Source organism: Schistocerca piceifrons, chromosome 4 (assembly GCF_021461385.2).
Source record: "Schistocerca piceifrons isolate TAMUIC-IGC-003096 chromosome 4, iqSchPice1.1, whole genome shotgun sequence".
Classification (NCBI taxonomy): Eukaryota; Metazoa; Arthropoda; class Insecta; order Orthoptera; family Acrididae; genus Schistocerca; species Schistocerca piceifrons.
In genome coordinates, this window is record NC_060141.1 from 223,349,590 (window position 1) to 223,367,259 (window position 17,670).

The 17,670-nt window shown below is 37.2% G+C and overlaps 1 protein-coding gene across 1 annotated transcript in view; it reads left to right on the plus strand.

Moving 5' to 3' along the window:
• Positions 1–17,670, plus strand: part of LOC124794647 (cystatin-like) — a 107,365-nt gene that overhangs the window by 55,956 nt on the left and 33,739 nt on the right. Inside the window, exon 3 of the mRNA XM_047258164.1 lies at positions 7,166–7,270. Coding sequence (XP_047114120.1) covers positions 7,166–7,270 — 105 coding nt within the window. The remainder of the gene's footprint in view (positions 1–7,165; positions 7,271–17,670) is intronic.

A 17,670-nucleotide genomic window follows, 5' to 3' on the forward strand; every position in this document is an offset into this window, starting at 1 on the left:
TCATCACGTTTATGACTGGCTAAACATGACACTACACTTTTTTATCCACTTCACTTAATAGGCTAAGTAGGACTTAATATAAAGAATTACCTCTTATCAATTATGAATGCACTTTTGCTTACCTCAATTCATTTGTTTATAGACGAAGTCAGCTCGTCTCCCCTTCTGCGCAGCAAAGTGGTCTATGACCATTTCATTGAAATTTGGCCGATTCAATAATTCTTTTTCTAGGGAACACATTGCAAGCGCACAAAGTCTGTCCTCATTCATAGTGTTGCGCATGAATGTTTTCACTCGCTTTAACGTCGAGAAGCAGCGTTCTGCCTCGCCGGTCGTCATAGGGAATGTTACTATTATTTGCAGAAGTTTTACACTTTCAGGAAAAGCTTTAGCCAGATTGTTATCGTAAAGACAGTTCAACAAGGTCAAAGCACCTGACGCCTTCATAAAATATTTTCGGCTGTACAACACGTTCAGCTCATGACGTAGATCAGAAGACTGTAAATTGAACAAATTAACAGCTATTTTAAACTCTTTTTCCGGAAAAATAGTTTGATGTTTTGCAAACAACGATGGATCAAACAGCTGTGCAATCGATAAGTGATCATTGAAACTGAATCGTTCTCTGATCTGAGTTGTGATGAGGTCGCAAACGTTTCGTGCACACACATTCTTGATTCTGTGAAACGTCCCCGTTTTGCAGTTGGTTCTACCTGTTCCCAGAGATCGTCAGTTTCAAGTGAGGCCCTAACTTTCTGGACAGAATCTGCAAAGTGCGAAACATATTCAACAGTTTTCACTGCATCAATATTCCTCTGCTGCAGTTGATTAAAGAGAATGTCGCAGTGAGGCATGACTGTATTAAAAAAATTTAACCAGAAGAGGAAATCTTCGTCTTGCAGGAAACCCTTCAGTCCCGTGGCCTTGTTTATTGTCTTGTAATCACTGGCATCATCATCAATAATTCTTTCTAGGCACTCAACAATTTCCTTTTGGTATTTGTACACAGTGGTTACGCTCCGTGATTTAAAATTCCATCTGATGGACTGAGGACAGGTAGGAATACGCTTCTTCACTACTTCGTCAAGAATAGCTGTACGGCTAGAAGACCGTGAAAAAAAGGTGGAAATTCCTTCCAAGTTGCTAAAGAAGATCCGCACTTGTTTATTGCCCGTCACACAACGTTCAACAATTAAATTTAACTGATGGGCGTAACAGTGAATAAAGTGAGCATTCCTGTACACTTCTCTAATTCTAGTTTGAACTCCACTTTTATGGCCACTCATAACAGGAGCACCATCGTAACACTGAGCTATCAGTTTTTCAGGTGTTTCTTGTACATTCATTTTCTCTAGCTCGCAGAGAACAGCTGCAGTTACATCGTCTGCACTGTGACTTTTTGTGCGTACAAAGGAAATAAATCTTTCATTTATTTGTCCCAGTAGCTCATAGCGAATTATTAGGACCAATTGTGACAAATTTGCACAGTCAGTAGTTTCATCAACTTCTATTGCGAGAAAGTTTGCCTTCGACAGTTCACTCTTGATGAGATTAAGGCACACCTCATAAATTGATTCCAGGAGTTCATTTTGAATTGTCTTCGATAGGCCTAAGAAAACACGGTTTTCTGATTTCTCAATGTGCTGCTTCAAGACGCAGTCCAGTTCTGCCATAAGACTGACTAATCCTCGAAAAATTCCTGGGTTTTTGGAATCTTCTGTTTCATCGTGGCCCCTTAAGGCAAGCTCGAATTTGCCGCAAAATTTAATACAGTCTATCAGTTTACCCAGAATATACCGATTTTTTGATACATTTTCATTATATATCTTTATATTACGGCGGTAAGCACTGTCTAATTGGCACATAATGTCCACTTTCCCTAGCATTGAAAACTCAATGAACCCATTTAAATGTTTTTCGCTGGAATTATGTTTTTTCACCTTTGCGTGAAAATTCTTTAAGTCAGCGATACCAGTTTCAGTCCAGGCACTATCAGTACTATTTGTAAGAAGACAGGTGAAACAGAAAAATGCGTTTTTCACTTCACAACCACACAACCACTCAGCTGCATCGTACATTGCTCTATTAAAACTGCGTTTGTATCCTTGCCTAGATTTACACTGTTTCTGTTCTTGATTGATCGTTAGATCGGGTCTGGGTGCACCAAGTTCTTTCACTTTCATCCTGTGGCCGTGTTCCAAGCTTTTACCTATTAAATTGCACACTGAATTCATGTTGCGCTGGTTTCACACTCGCCGTAATTCGCAGATATTCACAAGGAAGTAAAACTCACTAAAATCTTGCAAAATACACTCCGAAATAGAAACTTGCTAATATCACACGGTGTCAACAAAAGCAGTCAGCATCAGCAAGCACGGAAAATAAAGTTACGGGACAAATTTCGCGCGCTTTGTCCTCTAATCACTTACGAAACTCTCGCTAGATGGCAGTACTGTTATGTTACTGTAGTCTAGTGCACTCTGGCGGGATATTTGCAAACTTACTCTAAATGTGGATACAATAGCCAATGGCAGAAACAAAACTACTATGTAAAACATTATCAAAACAAAAATACTAAACGTCGATTAATGACGCATCGAGGCGTAGTACAGATGTGCAGAGACAGATATTGGATAGCGAAGCTTCGGCCACTCTACATTCCTTTATTACATAGATAGTGGAACGTGAAAAACGTGTGGTGGTTGGTATAACACCCTTAGGCTGCAAGCTCTGAGCCTTCGGATCGCCCATAACGAGCAATGCTATGTAGAAGCCACGCCCCTAAACCGCTAATACACGCAGCTTACAGACTTTCCAAGGCGCAGCCTAAACACTACTAACCGATCGGAAAACATTCATCGATACAAACAGTTCCAAAAACGTTGAACGTCGTTATTTTAATCGGAATGGGAAATATACGAAATTCGTCCTGATAATTTAAATTATGTAATACGCTCTTGCGAAATTTACTTTAACATATATTTTGGGGCGGCTCCGCCTCAGAGCCTTTAATTACAAGCCGCGCCTGATCATTAATGTAGATCAGGAAAATTAGTGGCCCAGGACTCAAGCCCTGCAGGACCCCATACTTTATATTTCCCCAGTCTGGTTTTAATGCTGTACCTGTCCCACTTAAGACAACCCTTTGCTTCCTGTTCTGTAAGTATGATTCTATCCAAGTCAAAGATTTCTCTTTAATGCCATAATGTGGAAGCTTTTTTAAGAGTGTGTTGTGATCTACACAATCAAATGCCTTGGCAACGTCACAGAATATCCCCATTGGATACCTTTTGTAATTTAATTCACCTAAAATTTCATCTGTTAGGTTAAATATAGCTCTGTCTGTGGAGGAGCCCTTATGAAAGCCGAACTGTGTAGGAGCCAGTAAGCCATTTTGTGTAGTGTGACTATAAATCCTATCAGACACTTTTCTCTCAAATACCTTTGAGAACACTGTCAGCAGAGAGATGGGCCAATAGTTGGTTATTTCATCCCTTGCCCCATTTTTGTGGATTGGCATAACTACTGCATGTTTTAATCTATCTGGGAACACACCAGTTTCCGTAGATTGGTTGTACAAATAGCACAATATATAACTGATTAAGTCTGCACATGATTTTAAAATCCTACTTGATATGCCATCGTATCCACAGGAATCTGAGTTTTTGAGTAATTTTATGGTTTTTTTTTTTCAATTTCTTTAGGGGTTGTACTTCTGAAATGAAGTGTTACTTTAGATGTTATTTGAATGTGGTTAAGTAGTTCAATAGCTTCTGTGTGAGACTGTTTATTATGGTTCACTGTTTTTTCAGCTATAGTGAGAAAAAAATTTTTGAACTCGGAGGCTGCAATTTTGTGTTTATTATTGTCAGGTTTTATGTTCCTATTTGTCTCACTTTTCATGATGTGCCATATGGTTTTTATTTTATTTTTTGAGTTGCTAATTTTTTTGCTTAGTGCAACTGTTTCGCGTTCTTGATTAGACTTGTTAGAATTTTACAGTATTTCCTCTAATGTAACTTTACTGCTGGGTCTGTACTAGTCCTCTGTTGTACATACAGATATCTCTTTTTGTTACATGATATTTTTATGCCAGTAGTTAGCCACTCTTTCCTTTTACTACAGGCCGGTATGATTTTAATCTGTCTTTGGGGGAAAGAAGATTCAAAATGTTTAAGGAATAAGTTGAGGGAAGAGTTGAACTTCTCATTCACTGTGTCAGCCTGGTATACTTCCCCCATTGTTCATGGCATAAACTATGTCTGAACAAGCAAGTAGATTTGGCATTTATTGTTCTGACATGTCTGACTTGGCTACAATGGCCATGTGCTGTTTTTCTGCTGGCAAGTTTTAGGGTTGTCATTTGAAAATCGTGATCAGACAGACCATTTGTTACAGCCCATGTCATCACTTCATTGTAATTTGTGGAATCTAGGAACAGATTATCAATCAGGGTCTTGCTGTGCCCATGTACTCTTGTTGGGAATGAGAACATGTGGAGCAAATTGAAGGTTAACAGTAGTGGTTCTAATAGTTTCTGGTTGTTATTTTTTGTGAGTAAGTTTATGTTAAAGTCACCACATGTGATGACATTACTATTGTTTCTATAAAGTTTAGTAAGAACTGTTTCTAGCTGAGAGAGAAATTTTGTAATGTTTCCCATAGGTGCCCTGTAAATTGTTATTATGATCAGGAACTGTGTTTTGAGCTCTAATTTGACTGCACAACATTCAAAGTGCTGTTCAATACAGTATTTAGAAACATCTATAACTTGTGACTTAATAGTATTGTGTGTGTAAATTGCCACTCCACCTTGTCTTAAGTTGTTGTGACAGTAGGAAGAACCAATTTTATAACTATTTAAATGTAGCTGATTAATTTCTGTGGCTTCCAAGTGATGTTCAGTTAAGCAGAGCACATCAGGAATAATTTCATCTGTGTCAGCTGTTTCTTGCAGAGAAAGCAGCAGCTCTTCTTTTTTAGTCAAAAGACTTCTTATATTCTGATGAAATATTTTTAAACAATATAGCGTATCAATTGTATTTTTAACTGGTTCCTTAATGTTAGCTTTCACACAAGTTAAATTATCAAAATGTACGACATTTACACTGTGCTCTCTTCTGTTCTGCCTAAAAAGGTCTTATTGGAGAGTTGACTATTACTGGACTGTGTTGCTGTGGGAAAAAATCACTATTTTTCTTTTCTGTGGTTGGCGATGAAACACATTTTGTCAGTACTGTTGAATTTGTAGTAAAACTGTTGCCTGCGCTTCTTTCAATTAGTTTTTGTGCTAAAATCCTTTTCCCAAGACTGTTCAAATGAAGCCCATGTGAGGTATGGAATCTTCGACCAACACCACTTACATCTAGAACATTTACATTTTAAAACCGTTTACATATGTTTGAAAGCTGTTCATTTGCAAGGTTTGATCTCTCTGTTCACACAAGACAACTGATGTAAGTCGTACCTCTGTGGAATGTTTACATACATTACATTTGTGTGTCCTAGGACACCTCTTTAGTTCTTGTACATGTCATTAGAGCCACCAAGTAGTACAATGAAATCCTTGGATGACAACTTACTGATTTCTTCTGAATGTATATACGTACATATTCGAGAAAGAGATGCTCCAGGCTTGATGAATCCTGTTGGCTTCACAGTTTCAGCAACTTCATTTATATGAGCAGCAATCTCTCGACCGTGACTATTGGCAAGAATGATAAGCTTTCTTGGAATACTATAAAGTGATTCATGTTGACAGATGGTTTTCAGAACAGGAACAGCAGCATCACCCAGAATTTGATGTCCTTGTTGAAGTTCAGAAGCTGTAGTGCTTCCAGGAAGAGTTACTGCAGCATTTGATGATTGAGAGTGTTCTGTTTGAGCTTCAAGAGTCTCATCGTAGCTGTCTACATCAAGCACTTCAAATCTGTTTGTTAGCGGGATATTTGCAGCCTGGTTTAGTATATCGGTAGGCCTAAACATATTACACTTCCATGTTTTTCTAAACTTCTCATTTCCTTTCAATGTGCAGTCCACCTTTGCACATTGAAAGTGAAATTTTGTTTCACATTTTACACATGCTATACCACTTTTTGCGGTTTTCCTAGATTTTTTGCAGTTGATATCATATTTGTTACTGCTGGTTCTAGTATCATTATCAATTACAAGATCACTGTTTATTTTATACTCACATTGATTGTTATTGGTATATTTGTATTTCAAGGAATGTACCTCTTCTAACAGCATAGCAATAATTTCGACTTTGCAGTCGCTCTTCTGTAGTGCTTTGTCTAGGGCATATTCATTACACCTTTTGCAACACTATAGTTTTCGTCTTGGATCTGCCTTTACACATGTGAAATGGTATACAGTTTTACAGTTTATGCACATTATGCCCTTCATGGCACGCAATTTGCAGTAGCAAAGTCTTTGTATTGGCTCTCGCGATTTGTAAGATGTGGTACTAGCTCCATGTGTGATTTCAGTTACACAATTTTGGGCCACACCATGTCTTCCTTCCGAAACTTTTTCAATAACAAAACCTGCGATACACATATTATCATGATATGCATCAATTTTTTCACATGTTAAACACTTTTGAACATTTATGTCGAGTTTATTCTGGTAATGAACACAACCAAAATTTACACTCGGCACCATCATTCCAGTGGAACATGTCTGTTGTACAGGGAGACAATATGCCAAGGGCTGAAAAAGACATTTTTGCCTGCATCTGTACTCCTATTGGAGCTAGGAGGATATAAATCCCACAATGCTGATACTCAAAGGCTACATTTGGTTGAAATTGATCCAGGAGTTTGGGAGAAGATCACAAACACACACACACACACACACACACACGAAAGTTTACATTAACAGATTTGATATTTATCTGGAAGGTTGTTGAAATATCTTACAATTGTAATTTCTGTACAACATTCAGGAATACTTGATAATTGTGTAAATACTGGCATCCAGCAATATTCAGTGTTTGTATAAATAGCTGCATTCTCCATCCAAGAGGTCAGTTCTGTGCTGGTTGTACATTGGAGTCAGTACTAAATGTGCTTTTTCTTGTAAGTGTTACGCTTCATTTATGAACCTGCCTTCAGATTTGGACTTCATTGTGGTTCTGATATATAAAAAGGTACATTTGTTTTAGGTTGTCAACGGTGTAATTTATTACATCCGGCTAGAAGTTTGTAGCACCAACTCCAACGGTGGAGAAGATGATGCCAGTTCTCCTTGCACTATAACAGGATTATCGGTAAGTGTTATATCATAGAAACATGAAACAAAAACAGTTCATATTTAATGAATCTCCATTTCCCTTCATAATACCTGTGTTCACTGACACCTGTGTTTGAAATTGTATTGCTTTAATCTCATTTTTTCCCACTGTGAATTATTTGTATGACATTTAAGTTTCATATAGTAAAGAATGTAACTAGCTGAGGCTTGCCTCTCGTGCCTTGTATTCTCCCATTTGTAATGTTCTCTGTAGTCCAGTGCATTCAAATCTCATACCAAACCTGGCCTTGCTACCATCACTGTACTGTGGGTTCATATATATGAATTTAATGGAGTTGACTCTAACCTGGCTTCTCTTTTGTATTTACTTTTCACCACTCCATCCCTAATTTGCTACCCCACTCATCTCCAACTTACTGAGCAAAATGACAATAGGGATGATTGTCTTGCCTTATAAGGCAGACACATGAGAATTTCATGACAAACAGGACACAGCACATTACCCTGGATTGAGAATAATCTACTGACACCAAAGGAGGTTTGGTTTGACTCGGAGGAGTGTAGTAAGATCATTGATGTTCAAGTTATACATAATGCTTTGATTGACAGTATTAGTTTCAATCTCAGGGTTTTCTCAAATGATGGACTTGTATATGAGCAAATGCAATCCAGTACATATTGCGGTAGTACTTGTTTAGATGTGGACAAAATATCAGCCTTGTGCAAAGGCTGACAAGTAGCTCTTAATGTAGGGAAATGATAAATTTTTCACTTCATGAAACATAAGTGTGATATCCTTTGACTACAGGATTAATTAGTTACAACTAGTCAGTCATGTCATGCAAATATTTGTGAGTAACCATGTATAGAGATGTTAAGTGGAACAACCATATACCCTCAGTAATAGGTGAAACAAATGACAGGCTACAAATCATTGATAGGATGCTGGGTATAGTTTGTCTACAAGTATCTGCACACAAAACATATACATAGCCCATTCTTGCAGGCTGCTCAAGAGGGTGGGACCTGTGCCACTGCAGAAACATAGAGTGTATACAAAGAAGAGTAGTATGAATTGTCATATAGTCTTGTTTGATTTGTGAAAGAGTACAACTGAGATAGTGTAAAATCTCAGGTGGGAGACACTGAAGAAAGATATATATATCACAAGAACTGGCTTAGAAAAATTCGTGAACCATATTTCAGGAGATACAGTATGGACATTCTTTGGACCTCTACATATCTATCCCATACTTATTGAGCATATTAAATATAAGCAAATAATAACTTACGCACAGGTGAACAAGCACTCATACTTCCTACACTCCATTCGTGAATGGAGCAGGAAGAAATCTTAATATGGATGAAAAGAATCCTCCATCATACACGTGAGTGATACACAGTGTATATGTAAAATATGGGAAATGCTGTTTCTCACCTACAGCGGACCAATATGTAGTGCACAGAGACACATAACAGGAAATAACAGCATTCACACTAGATTTCAAGTTCTTGCTTTTTTCTTGCAAAAGTGTACACACACACACACACACACACACACACACACACACACACAAAAGCGCGCCTGCGTACACATTCCTGTGGACACTGTGAAAGATATACCCACTATTCACAAAGAAATAAAAGCAATGGAAAGCAATGGCCTCACAAAGACAATTGTCAACCTCACTTTTATCAATTAAGAGCAAGAACAAGCTGCTAAAAGAAAATCATGAAGACTGAATGTTTGGATCATTTTAAAAAGAATGCAGTCAACCTTGTGAACTGGTTTTTTTACTGTGGATAACACCTCATGTAAGAAACAAACCCATTTGCAGTCAGTGGCAGCTATTAATTTTGCACCAAAAAGTCAAGTTGATCTCATCTGTAAGAAAGATGATAGGAAGTCTCATCTGGAATACAAAAAGAGTTCTTCTTGATAATTATTTTACTAAGTGCAAATCAATAACTGGCACATACAACACAAATGTTCTAGAAAAAGGTGATGAAGGAAAAAAACAAAGTAACCCCATTTCAGGAGAATGCATCTGCATATGAGGTGTCCTTTGGCAATAGGAAAGCTGAGGGATTTGGAGCTCAAATTTATCCACCCTGTTTACAAGATTTGGCTCTGCTTTCTACCTACCGCTAGCCCCCCCCCCCCCCCCCCGCCCCCTTGCCTCCCCCCCCCCCTCTCCACCCTCTCACCACACATACATTACCTGCTGTTGGTAAACATTTATAGATCAATGTAGAAGAAGAGAAGTCATGAAAGTAAAGACTCATACTTTGACTTGCAGATGGAGATATCTGACTGCCTGGTACACAGCCAGAAGCTCACAGTCATATATACTCCATTTTGTTTGTGGGAGTAATATGCCAGTGGGTTGCCAGGCTTTCTTAGAGTGCCACACCAATGGGTATCTGGATCATATCCATGACAGTAGCTAGTGGTGCACCAAGTTTGACAGTAGCTAGTGGTGCACCAAGTTTTGGGGATGCTTAAAATGCTGCACTCAGCCATGCTCTACGTCGCATCCTCAAATGCGAAGAACATATATTCTGTCCAGTGCACAAGAGACTTCCTGTTTTAACATTATGACCTGACAATATTGCTGTCGAAGGTTCCTGTATCTCTGTTGCAGGGGGAAGGTGTCATCTGTAGAAATTAAGTACACCCAAGAAACGTCATAATTCCTTGACTGTAGGTGGCCTGAGTGGTAGTAGTATTGCTTCTATCTTTTCAGTTAGAGGAAGGAAGCCCACAGATGAGATTTTATGACCAAGAAACGTCACTTCTGGTGGCCCAAAAACACATTTGGCTATCTTCAGTATGACTCCATATTGTTCTAGTTATCCAAAGACCTCAAGAAGGTGCTGATGATGTTGTTCCAGATTGGTGGAGAACAACAGAGCATCAGCAAGGTAAAGAAAGCAGAATGGTTTGAAGAATAGAATCTATAAATCTCTACCACATTTGAGCTGCACTGCATAAGCTGAAGGTCATAATCATGCTCTCATATAAACCAAAAGGTGAGATTATGGTGGTGTTTGGTATGTCTCCTGCAGCTTCAGGTATCAGGGTGTTAGCTTTTGCTCAGTCCAAGACAGTGAAAATGGTGGCACCATGTAGCATGTTAAAAGACCCTTAACAGCAGTATAGGGTATCTGTCAGAAACTGTTTGAAAGTTAAGCCACAATAATCACTGCATGGGTGCCATGTGCCACCTTTCTTTCGCACTAAGTATAATGCCGATGACCACAAACTTTTAGATGGTCGCGTTAAGCCTTCCTGTAACATGAAATCAAATTTGGCCTTCGCAGTTTCTAAACAGTCCGGAGCCAAACACTTAGCAAACATCTAGACATACACACCATTGAGAGTCCATCCATTGATTTAATATGGTGCAATGTATCATGGGGTATTCACCTTGGGGCCCTGGGTGGCCTGGTCAAAGTCAGGTAGTCCCTCAGTAATGCAGCATACTCACCACTGGACATCAGCTTGGCATTGTGGACTGCTATGCAGCAGTGGAAGGTGCTGACAGTAAGGCTGGTGACGTTTTCCACCAAGCAGACATTCAACACATTTTCTAGTAGCTGGTAGTGCACCAAGTCTGCTCTGCCTCTGTGATATGGTGTTACAGTCCAATGTTAAGGTCCAACTGTTGAGTGGCGTACATTGCAATTGATCAGTTGTTAGTAGCTCTTAGGCAAAAAGCAATTGGTGCCTGGCAATGATGCAGAGGCATACAAGGCAATATACTCAGGTCTGAGCCAGTGTCTACCAGGAATTTGATGCTGGACCCTCAATTGGTTAAAAACAGGCACTTGGAGGATGTTCGGCAGTAAGTTGCACCTACTGCCAACTGCCAGCGACATTTGGGAACAAACAAGATGGTGAACACTTCTTTGCCTGATCACCAAACCAACAATCTTACCAATATATCTATGTGTTGCTCAATTGAGCTGTATGTGTGTCTGTGAGGCATTGATTGCCTTGATCTGCAGTGGCAAATGGCTATCCCATAATGTTCATAGCAAGGTATCCGATACTGTGCCCACGTCAACTTTACTGTGCAGATGACTCAGTTAATGCAATGGCTTGATATTGCTGATCTCTTCCTGTGGTAGCACTTGCCGAATGTGATTATGTGATCTTCCTGGGAGGCAGCCGCATGTTGTATCAATTCTGTCTTGAGATTAGTGTATGAGGCTGTTTCAGGTGATGTGGTAATGATATCTTGTACCTCGACTGCAAATCTGTGGTCCAATGGACTTAAGACCAGGGCAAACTTCGTCACATTAGCCATTTTTCCCATGCAGCAGAAATATGCTTCTGCTTGTGCAAACCAAAGAACAGGATTGTGTGGCCAGAATTGTGGCAAAGGCTTAGAGCTAATCCTGAAAGAGTGCATTCTTTGACTATTGCATGGTTGACTGTGTTTCTGACACATTAATTTTCCTTCCGGGCACCTTGGGATCACCATTTGTCAGTGCTTACAGGGGAAATGCTGCCCGACAGTTGTCAGATGTGTTCTGTTTATAGGAGGAAAACCACAGGAATGGATAAACAGGTTTTATTAATTCCATCATGTTAGGCTACTCTCCGATTGTAACTCAAGAATAACTCAATTCAAGTATAGGCCCCTTTCAGGATCACAGTTTTCACTCAGAAAGGGTGCTGAAAAACTTCATAGGATGGTATCAGAGTGTAGTTGAAACAGAAAATAAATTTAAATCTAAGCATAAACATGTGCATGGAGAAACGAATTGCACATGCAACTCAGCTCTCCTGGTGCCTAGTGCAGAACTACTTGATAGCGATTCTCTTGCTGTGCAAACACGACACTGTGCCATCACAGCAAAACACAGGACTTCATGCAAGCACATGGAAGCTGACACATAGGGTGCAACAGCTACGTTTAGATCAGGACAAGTAACTTTTTTAGAAGACTTTCATCAAATAACAAAGTCTGACATATTACTATTCTTCTCTCATGGTCAACAGAAGTCATTAAACATAAATGGGTAAAGCAAAGATATCTGATACACATGGCAAATATTTTCATTTAGCTCTCTATTTCCATTGTAACAATTACATCTGTATTCTTCCATTACTTTTCAATTTTCATGTCAATAACCAAACAATGGAAAATCCAGCATGGAGTGTACAATATTATGAAAAGAAAAGTTGAAACTCTAGGATAAATTGTAATAATTATTGAAATTCAACTAAAATGCATGTAAGAATGAACTGAACTGATAAATCCACATAAAGTTACATTACAGTGAAAAAAATCTCTTCACTTCCACTAATGAAATGCAAATTAAGAAACAGTATTTAAACTAGTAAGACTGCTGAATTAGAAGTACTTTTGCTTGATCAGCTAAAGGATATTTCAGTTTTAAGTGTGAGTGAACACTGGTTAAAGGAAAACCAAGCTAGTACCACTAGAATAACAGAATTTGAAATTATTAGTAACTTCTGTAGAGAGACTTTTATAGGTGGAGAAAATGCATATATTGAAAGCAAGGAACTGAATGCAAAGAAATTAAGTTAAGTAATATAAATAACATTGTAAAAGTTTTGAACATCGTGTTTGCAAATGTAAAGAACCCAAAGTAATCATTGTGTGCATATACCAATCCCCATCAGGCACCTTTATGGTATTTTTAGACAGTGTAGGAAAACTCTTTAGTAAATTAAGGGATTTTAAAGAAAACATTATTCTAGTTGGAGATTTCAATGTAACTTTCAAATAACCTATCAAAATGTATCTAAACTGAATAATTTGTTGTATTAACACAATTTACCATCCACTGGCCATGAATACAGTAAACCTGGAAAGACCTCTAAAACTACAATCGAGATAAATCTTTTCTGACGTGCAAACATTTGTAATGATATACAAGTGGTTGATACTGGATTCTCAGATAATGAAGCAACAAAATTTACTGTAATTAATCTACTCAGCACGAATTCCAGGAAAAGTGAAATTTATAAATGAGGACAATGTTAGGACTTTTAATTCATTGTCAAAAAATTGAAACTGGGATTTGGATAAATGTGACAATCCAGATATGAAGTCTGAGTCATTTTTATCTTGTTAAAAACATAACTATGCAATTCCATCCCCTCTTAAGGAAATGAACATAAAAACAGAAATAAATGATAACACAGGGGACAAGAAAATCTTCAGAGCAAATTAGAAAATTAATTAAAAGCGGCTAGGCAAAATCTACCTCTGAAACAGTATGTAAACTGTTACAGAAAAGTGTACAAGGAAGTCAAAAAAAAAAAAAAAAAAAATAATAATAATAATAATAATAATCAAGCAGTGCTTCATCTATCAACAGAAACAAGGGTAACAAAAAAATGAAGTCAGTTTGGAATGTGATAAATACAAAATTAGGCACAAGCAAAGCAAAAACCAAGGGTAAAACTATAAATATTCCTTTACAAATTGCCACTGTATTCAATAGGCCCTTTACAAGTACAGTAAAAAATCATATAAAGACTAATCATATCATCTCTGTAAATCTCAAAACTATGTTTCTGTAGTTAGTCCCATAGTGCTTAGAGCCATGTATGTTTTTGTATCCTGTAAGAGTACAATAGGCAGAGATTGCAATAAGCAAACTAAAGAACAAATTTTCATGTGGTGCTGATGGTATTCCAGATAAAGTAATTAAACACAGCAAATATATGCTCTGAAGTACATACAGTACAGACGCTATTAGTGAAAGAATGTGTCGTGAGTGGTTTCAACACTTCAAGAATGACGATTTTAATGTCATAGATGGTCATAGTGGTAGAAGAGAGAATGTTTTCGAAGATGCAGAATTGGAGACATTACTGAGTGAATACTCACATCAAACTCAAGAAGAATTGGCATTATTAGTGGGAGTGACACAGGAAGCCATTTCAAAATGTCTCAAGGCTATGGGTATGATTCAGAAAGAAGGAACTTTGGCCCTGTGTGAGCTGAAACCAAGAGGTGTTGAATGGTGTTTATGTGTTTGTGAACAGTTGCTTCAGAGGCAAAAACGGAATGGATTTTTGCATCACATTGTGACCGGGGATGAAAAATGGGTGCATTATGATAAACCTAAATTCAAAAAATAATGGGGATATCCCAGCCACGCTTCCATGTTGACGGCCAAACCGAATATTCACAGCTTCGGTGCAGTGTACTATGAGGTGTTAAAACCAATTGAAACAATCACAGGTGCACTTGAGCAGGGCATTAAAAGACAAATGGCCACAATACAGCAAGAGGCACTATAAAGTGATTTTGCAGCATGACAAGGCTCAACCCCACGTTGAAAAAGAGCTCAAAATGTACTTGGAAACATTAAAATGGGAAGTCCTACCCCACCTGCCATATTCTCCAGACATTGCTGCCTCTGACTATCACCTGTTTAGATCAGTGGAGCATGGCCTGGCTGACCAACACTTTTGATCTCATGAAGAAGTCACAAATTGGTTCGATTCATGGATCACTTCAAAAGATGAACAATTTTTTTGATGCAGGGTTCATACACTGCCCAAAAGATGGGAGGAAACTTTAAATACTAAATTTTTAATAATTCAGTTATACAAGCACCTTGAATGGTACAAACATATAGAATGGCTCAATAAAAAAATTAAATAAAAGCTGTTAATATATATTCAGAACACTCAAAAATTTCTGCAATGAAGAAACAGTTATGAGTGCCTTTTATGGATTCATGCATAGTATACTGTGATATGGTATCGTATTTTGGGGTATTTCAAGTCCAGCAAAATGCTCATTTAATATAAAAAACCAGCAATAAGAATTATAAGATGGTTTGTACTTAAGAAGTCCTGTGGGGAAACATTCAAAGAACTGAAATTTATGACTCTTCCATTCTTGTATATCCATGAAAATATATGCCTTTCAAAATCCCATCACCAGTTCTTTGCTTTTAACAGGGATTACTATGACTATGAAACTAGATACAGAACTGTCTTCCATGGAGAAGCATATAAGAAAGCCCAGTATCAAAAAAGTATAACATATCGCCCCATTCTTTTAGTGTCCTTCCTTTAAGAGTTAAAAAAATATTACCTTTTTCAAAAAATGGGCCTAAGAAAATGCTTGTAATTGAAAACTTTGGCAGTGTTGACGAGCACATGCATTTTATGAATTCGAGTACATCCACAACTCAAGTGAAATGTGGCCATGTGTCACTAGATATAATGTAAACTTAGAATTTGTTTGGTTCATGTATCTGGTAATCTGTTTGATTTTATCTGTGTTATTTGTTTCTGTTTATGTACTTAATTATCTGTATGATTTCTATAGGGAGACTATTATTTAAGCTTTTTTCTTTTTGTATCGACATATGACAAGTCCTATATCATTGTACATGATAACATGGATGTTCAAAAAATTAAAGTACAATGAATAGCTTCAAAGATCATTACTTCTGCATCAACTCACAATTGAGTTGTCACATGTTGTTACAATTACTACAGTAAATCTGAACCTGTGACAAACCTAGGCACAGTAAAGTAAATAGTACTTTCTCATAAAGACACATAACGTTAAAATCAGCAAGAAAATTTTTTGAAAAATTTAGTTATGTACTAAGTTTCATTGACAGCTGTTTAGCAACATTAATGTTAATCACTTATCTCCATTTATAGTATGCTACTCAGTAAATTTCCTGATCCAACAAAACAAAAAAGCAACCGTGTAGCAAGAAATATTGAAAATTATGGATATTATAATTGAATTTCAGTTAATTTAATGCATTATACAAATTATTCTGTTAATGGCAGCTTAAGTATCAGTCAGCTTAATGAAACCTCATTCCTACAGTTAATTACTGCAGGTCATGTATGTTTCTGTATACAGGTCACCAGATGGAGACAAAAAGTGTTTTACAATCAATAAATTCAGAGGTGACATTATTAATTTACTACAATCATTCAACATCAGTCCAACGGTAACTGAACCAACTCGAGAAACACCTACCTCCTTGTCTATTATTGATCAGATCTTAATAAATATGTGCAAATATGCATATAAGACACAAGTTTTAAACATGGGTTTTAGCAATCACTATGCTCAAATTCTTGCAATGAATGTTTCAGGACCCCAAATCCCAAGTTGAATACAACACACTGTAAGGAATTTCAGTATAAAAAAAATTTGGAATTTTTTTTCTCTCCTAGAGGGTGAAAGTTGGAAAGATGTATATGACTGTAATGAGACCAATGACAAATAAGATAAGTTTATGTCTACATTCAAACATTTTTTTGAAATGGCTTTTCCCAAGAAAACAACTATGTTGACCTCTACTCAAAAAACAAACAAGTGAATTAGAAAAGGGATAAGCATATCATGTCAAAATAAAAGGAGATTGTATGAGTACTCCAAGCATAATACCAGTCCTGACTTATATTGCATATTTCAAAAGATACGAAAGAACACTAACACGAGTGATTTCAAAGCAAAAAAAAAAAAAAAAAAAAAAAAAAAAAAACACTAGAAAATGACAAAATATTGTGTGATTACAAGAATAAAACTAAAGCAACCTGGCGAATTATAAGGAAAGAAATCACAGTAATATACAGCTGATTACGAATAAAAATAAACTAACTGACCCCCAAAACATGTTGCTAGTGTTTTCAACAAGTATTTCTCAAATATAGCACAGCAGTTAATAAATACACACCATGACAAACAGCCAACCAGTCACCCAGATCAAAAAAATTCATTCAAACACATGAGGAACTGTCAAGAATCCTAAAAGAATTACCTAATAAATATTTAGTGGGTGTTGATGAGATACCAGACGCTATTACCAAAGCTAGTGCAACATTTATTGGGGAACCACTAACAGACATAGTAAATTCATCTTTTGAGAGTTGTATTTCCAAATAATCTAAAAACTGCAAAAGTAACACCTTTGCATAAGAAGGGTGCAGAAGTTATATTGCTAATAATAGACCACTTCCAGTTTTGTCAGGCCTCAGCAAAATTATGGAAAATATGTTCCTTAGACGATTAAGTTTTCTTAAATAAAGAGAGGCTGATAAGTGACTCCCAACATGGTTTCAGAGTTCAGTCATCAATTTTTGCATTCTTAAATGAAGTATTAAAAGCAGTGGATGAAAACAGCATGTATCTGGGATATTTCTGGATGTAAGTAAAGCCTTTGATGTGATTGAGCATGGGATTCTCTTGTGTAAATTGAGTAATTATAGAATTATGGGCCAGTCTGAAAAGTGGATCCAGTTGTACCTCAGAAATCATCAGCAGATTGCAGAAATAAAAAGCAAAGATAGTGAAAGACAAAAAATTTCTAGTTTTTACAGTGATGGGCAGAAAAATCAAGTATGGAGTCCCACAAGGGTCAGTTCTAGGACCTGTCCTATTT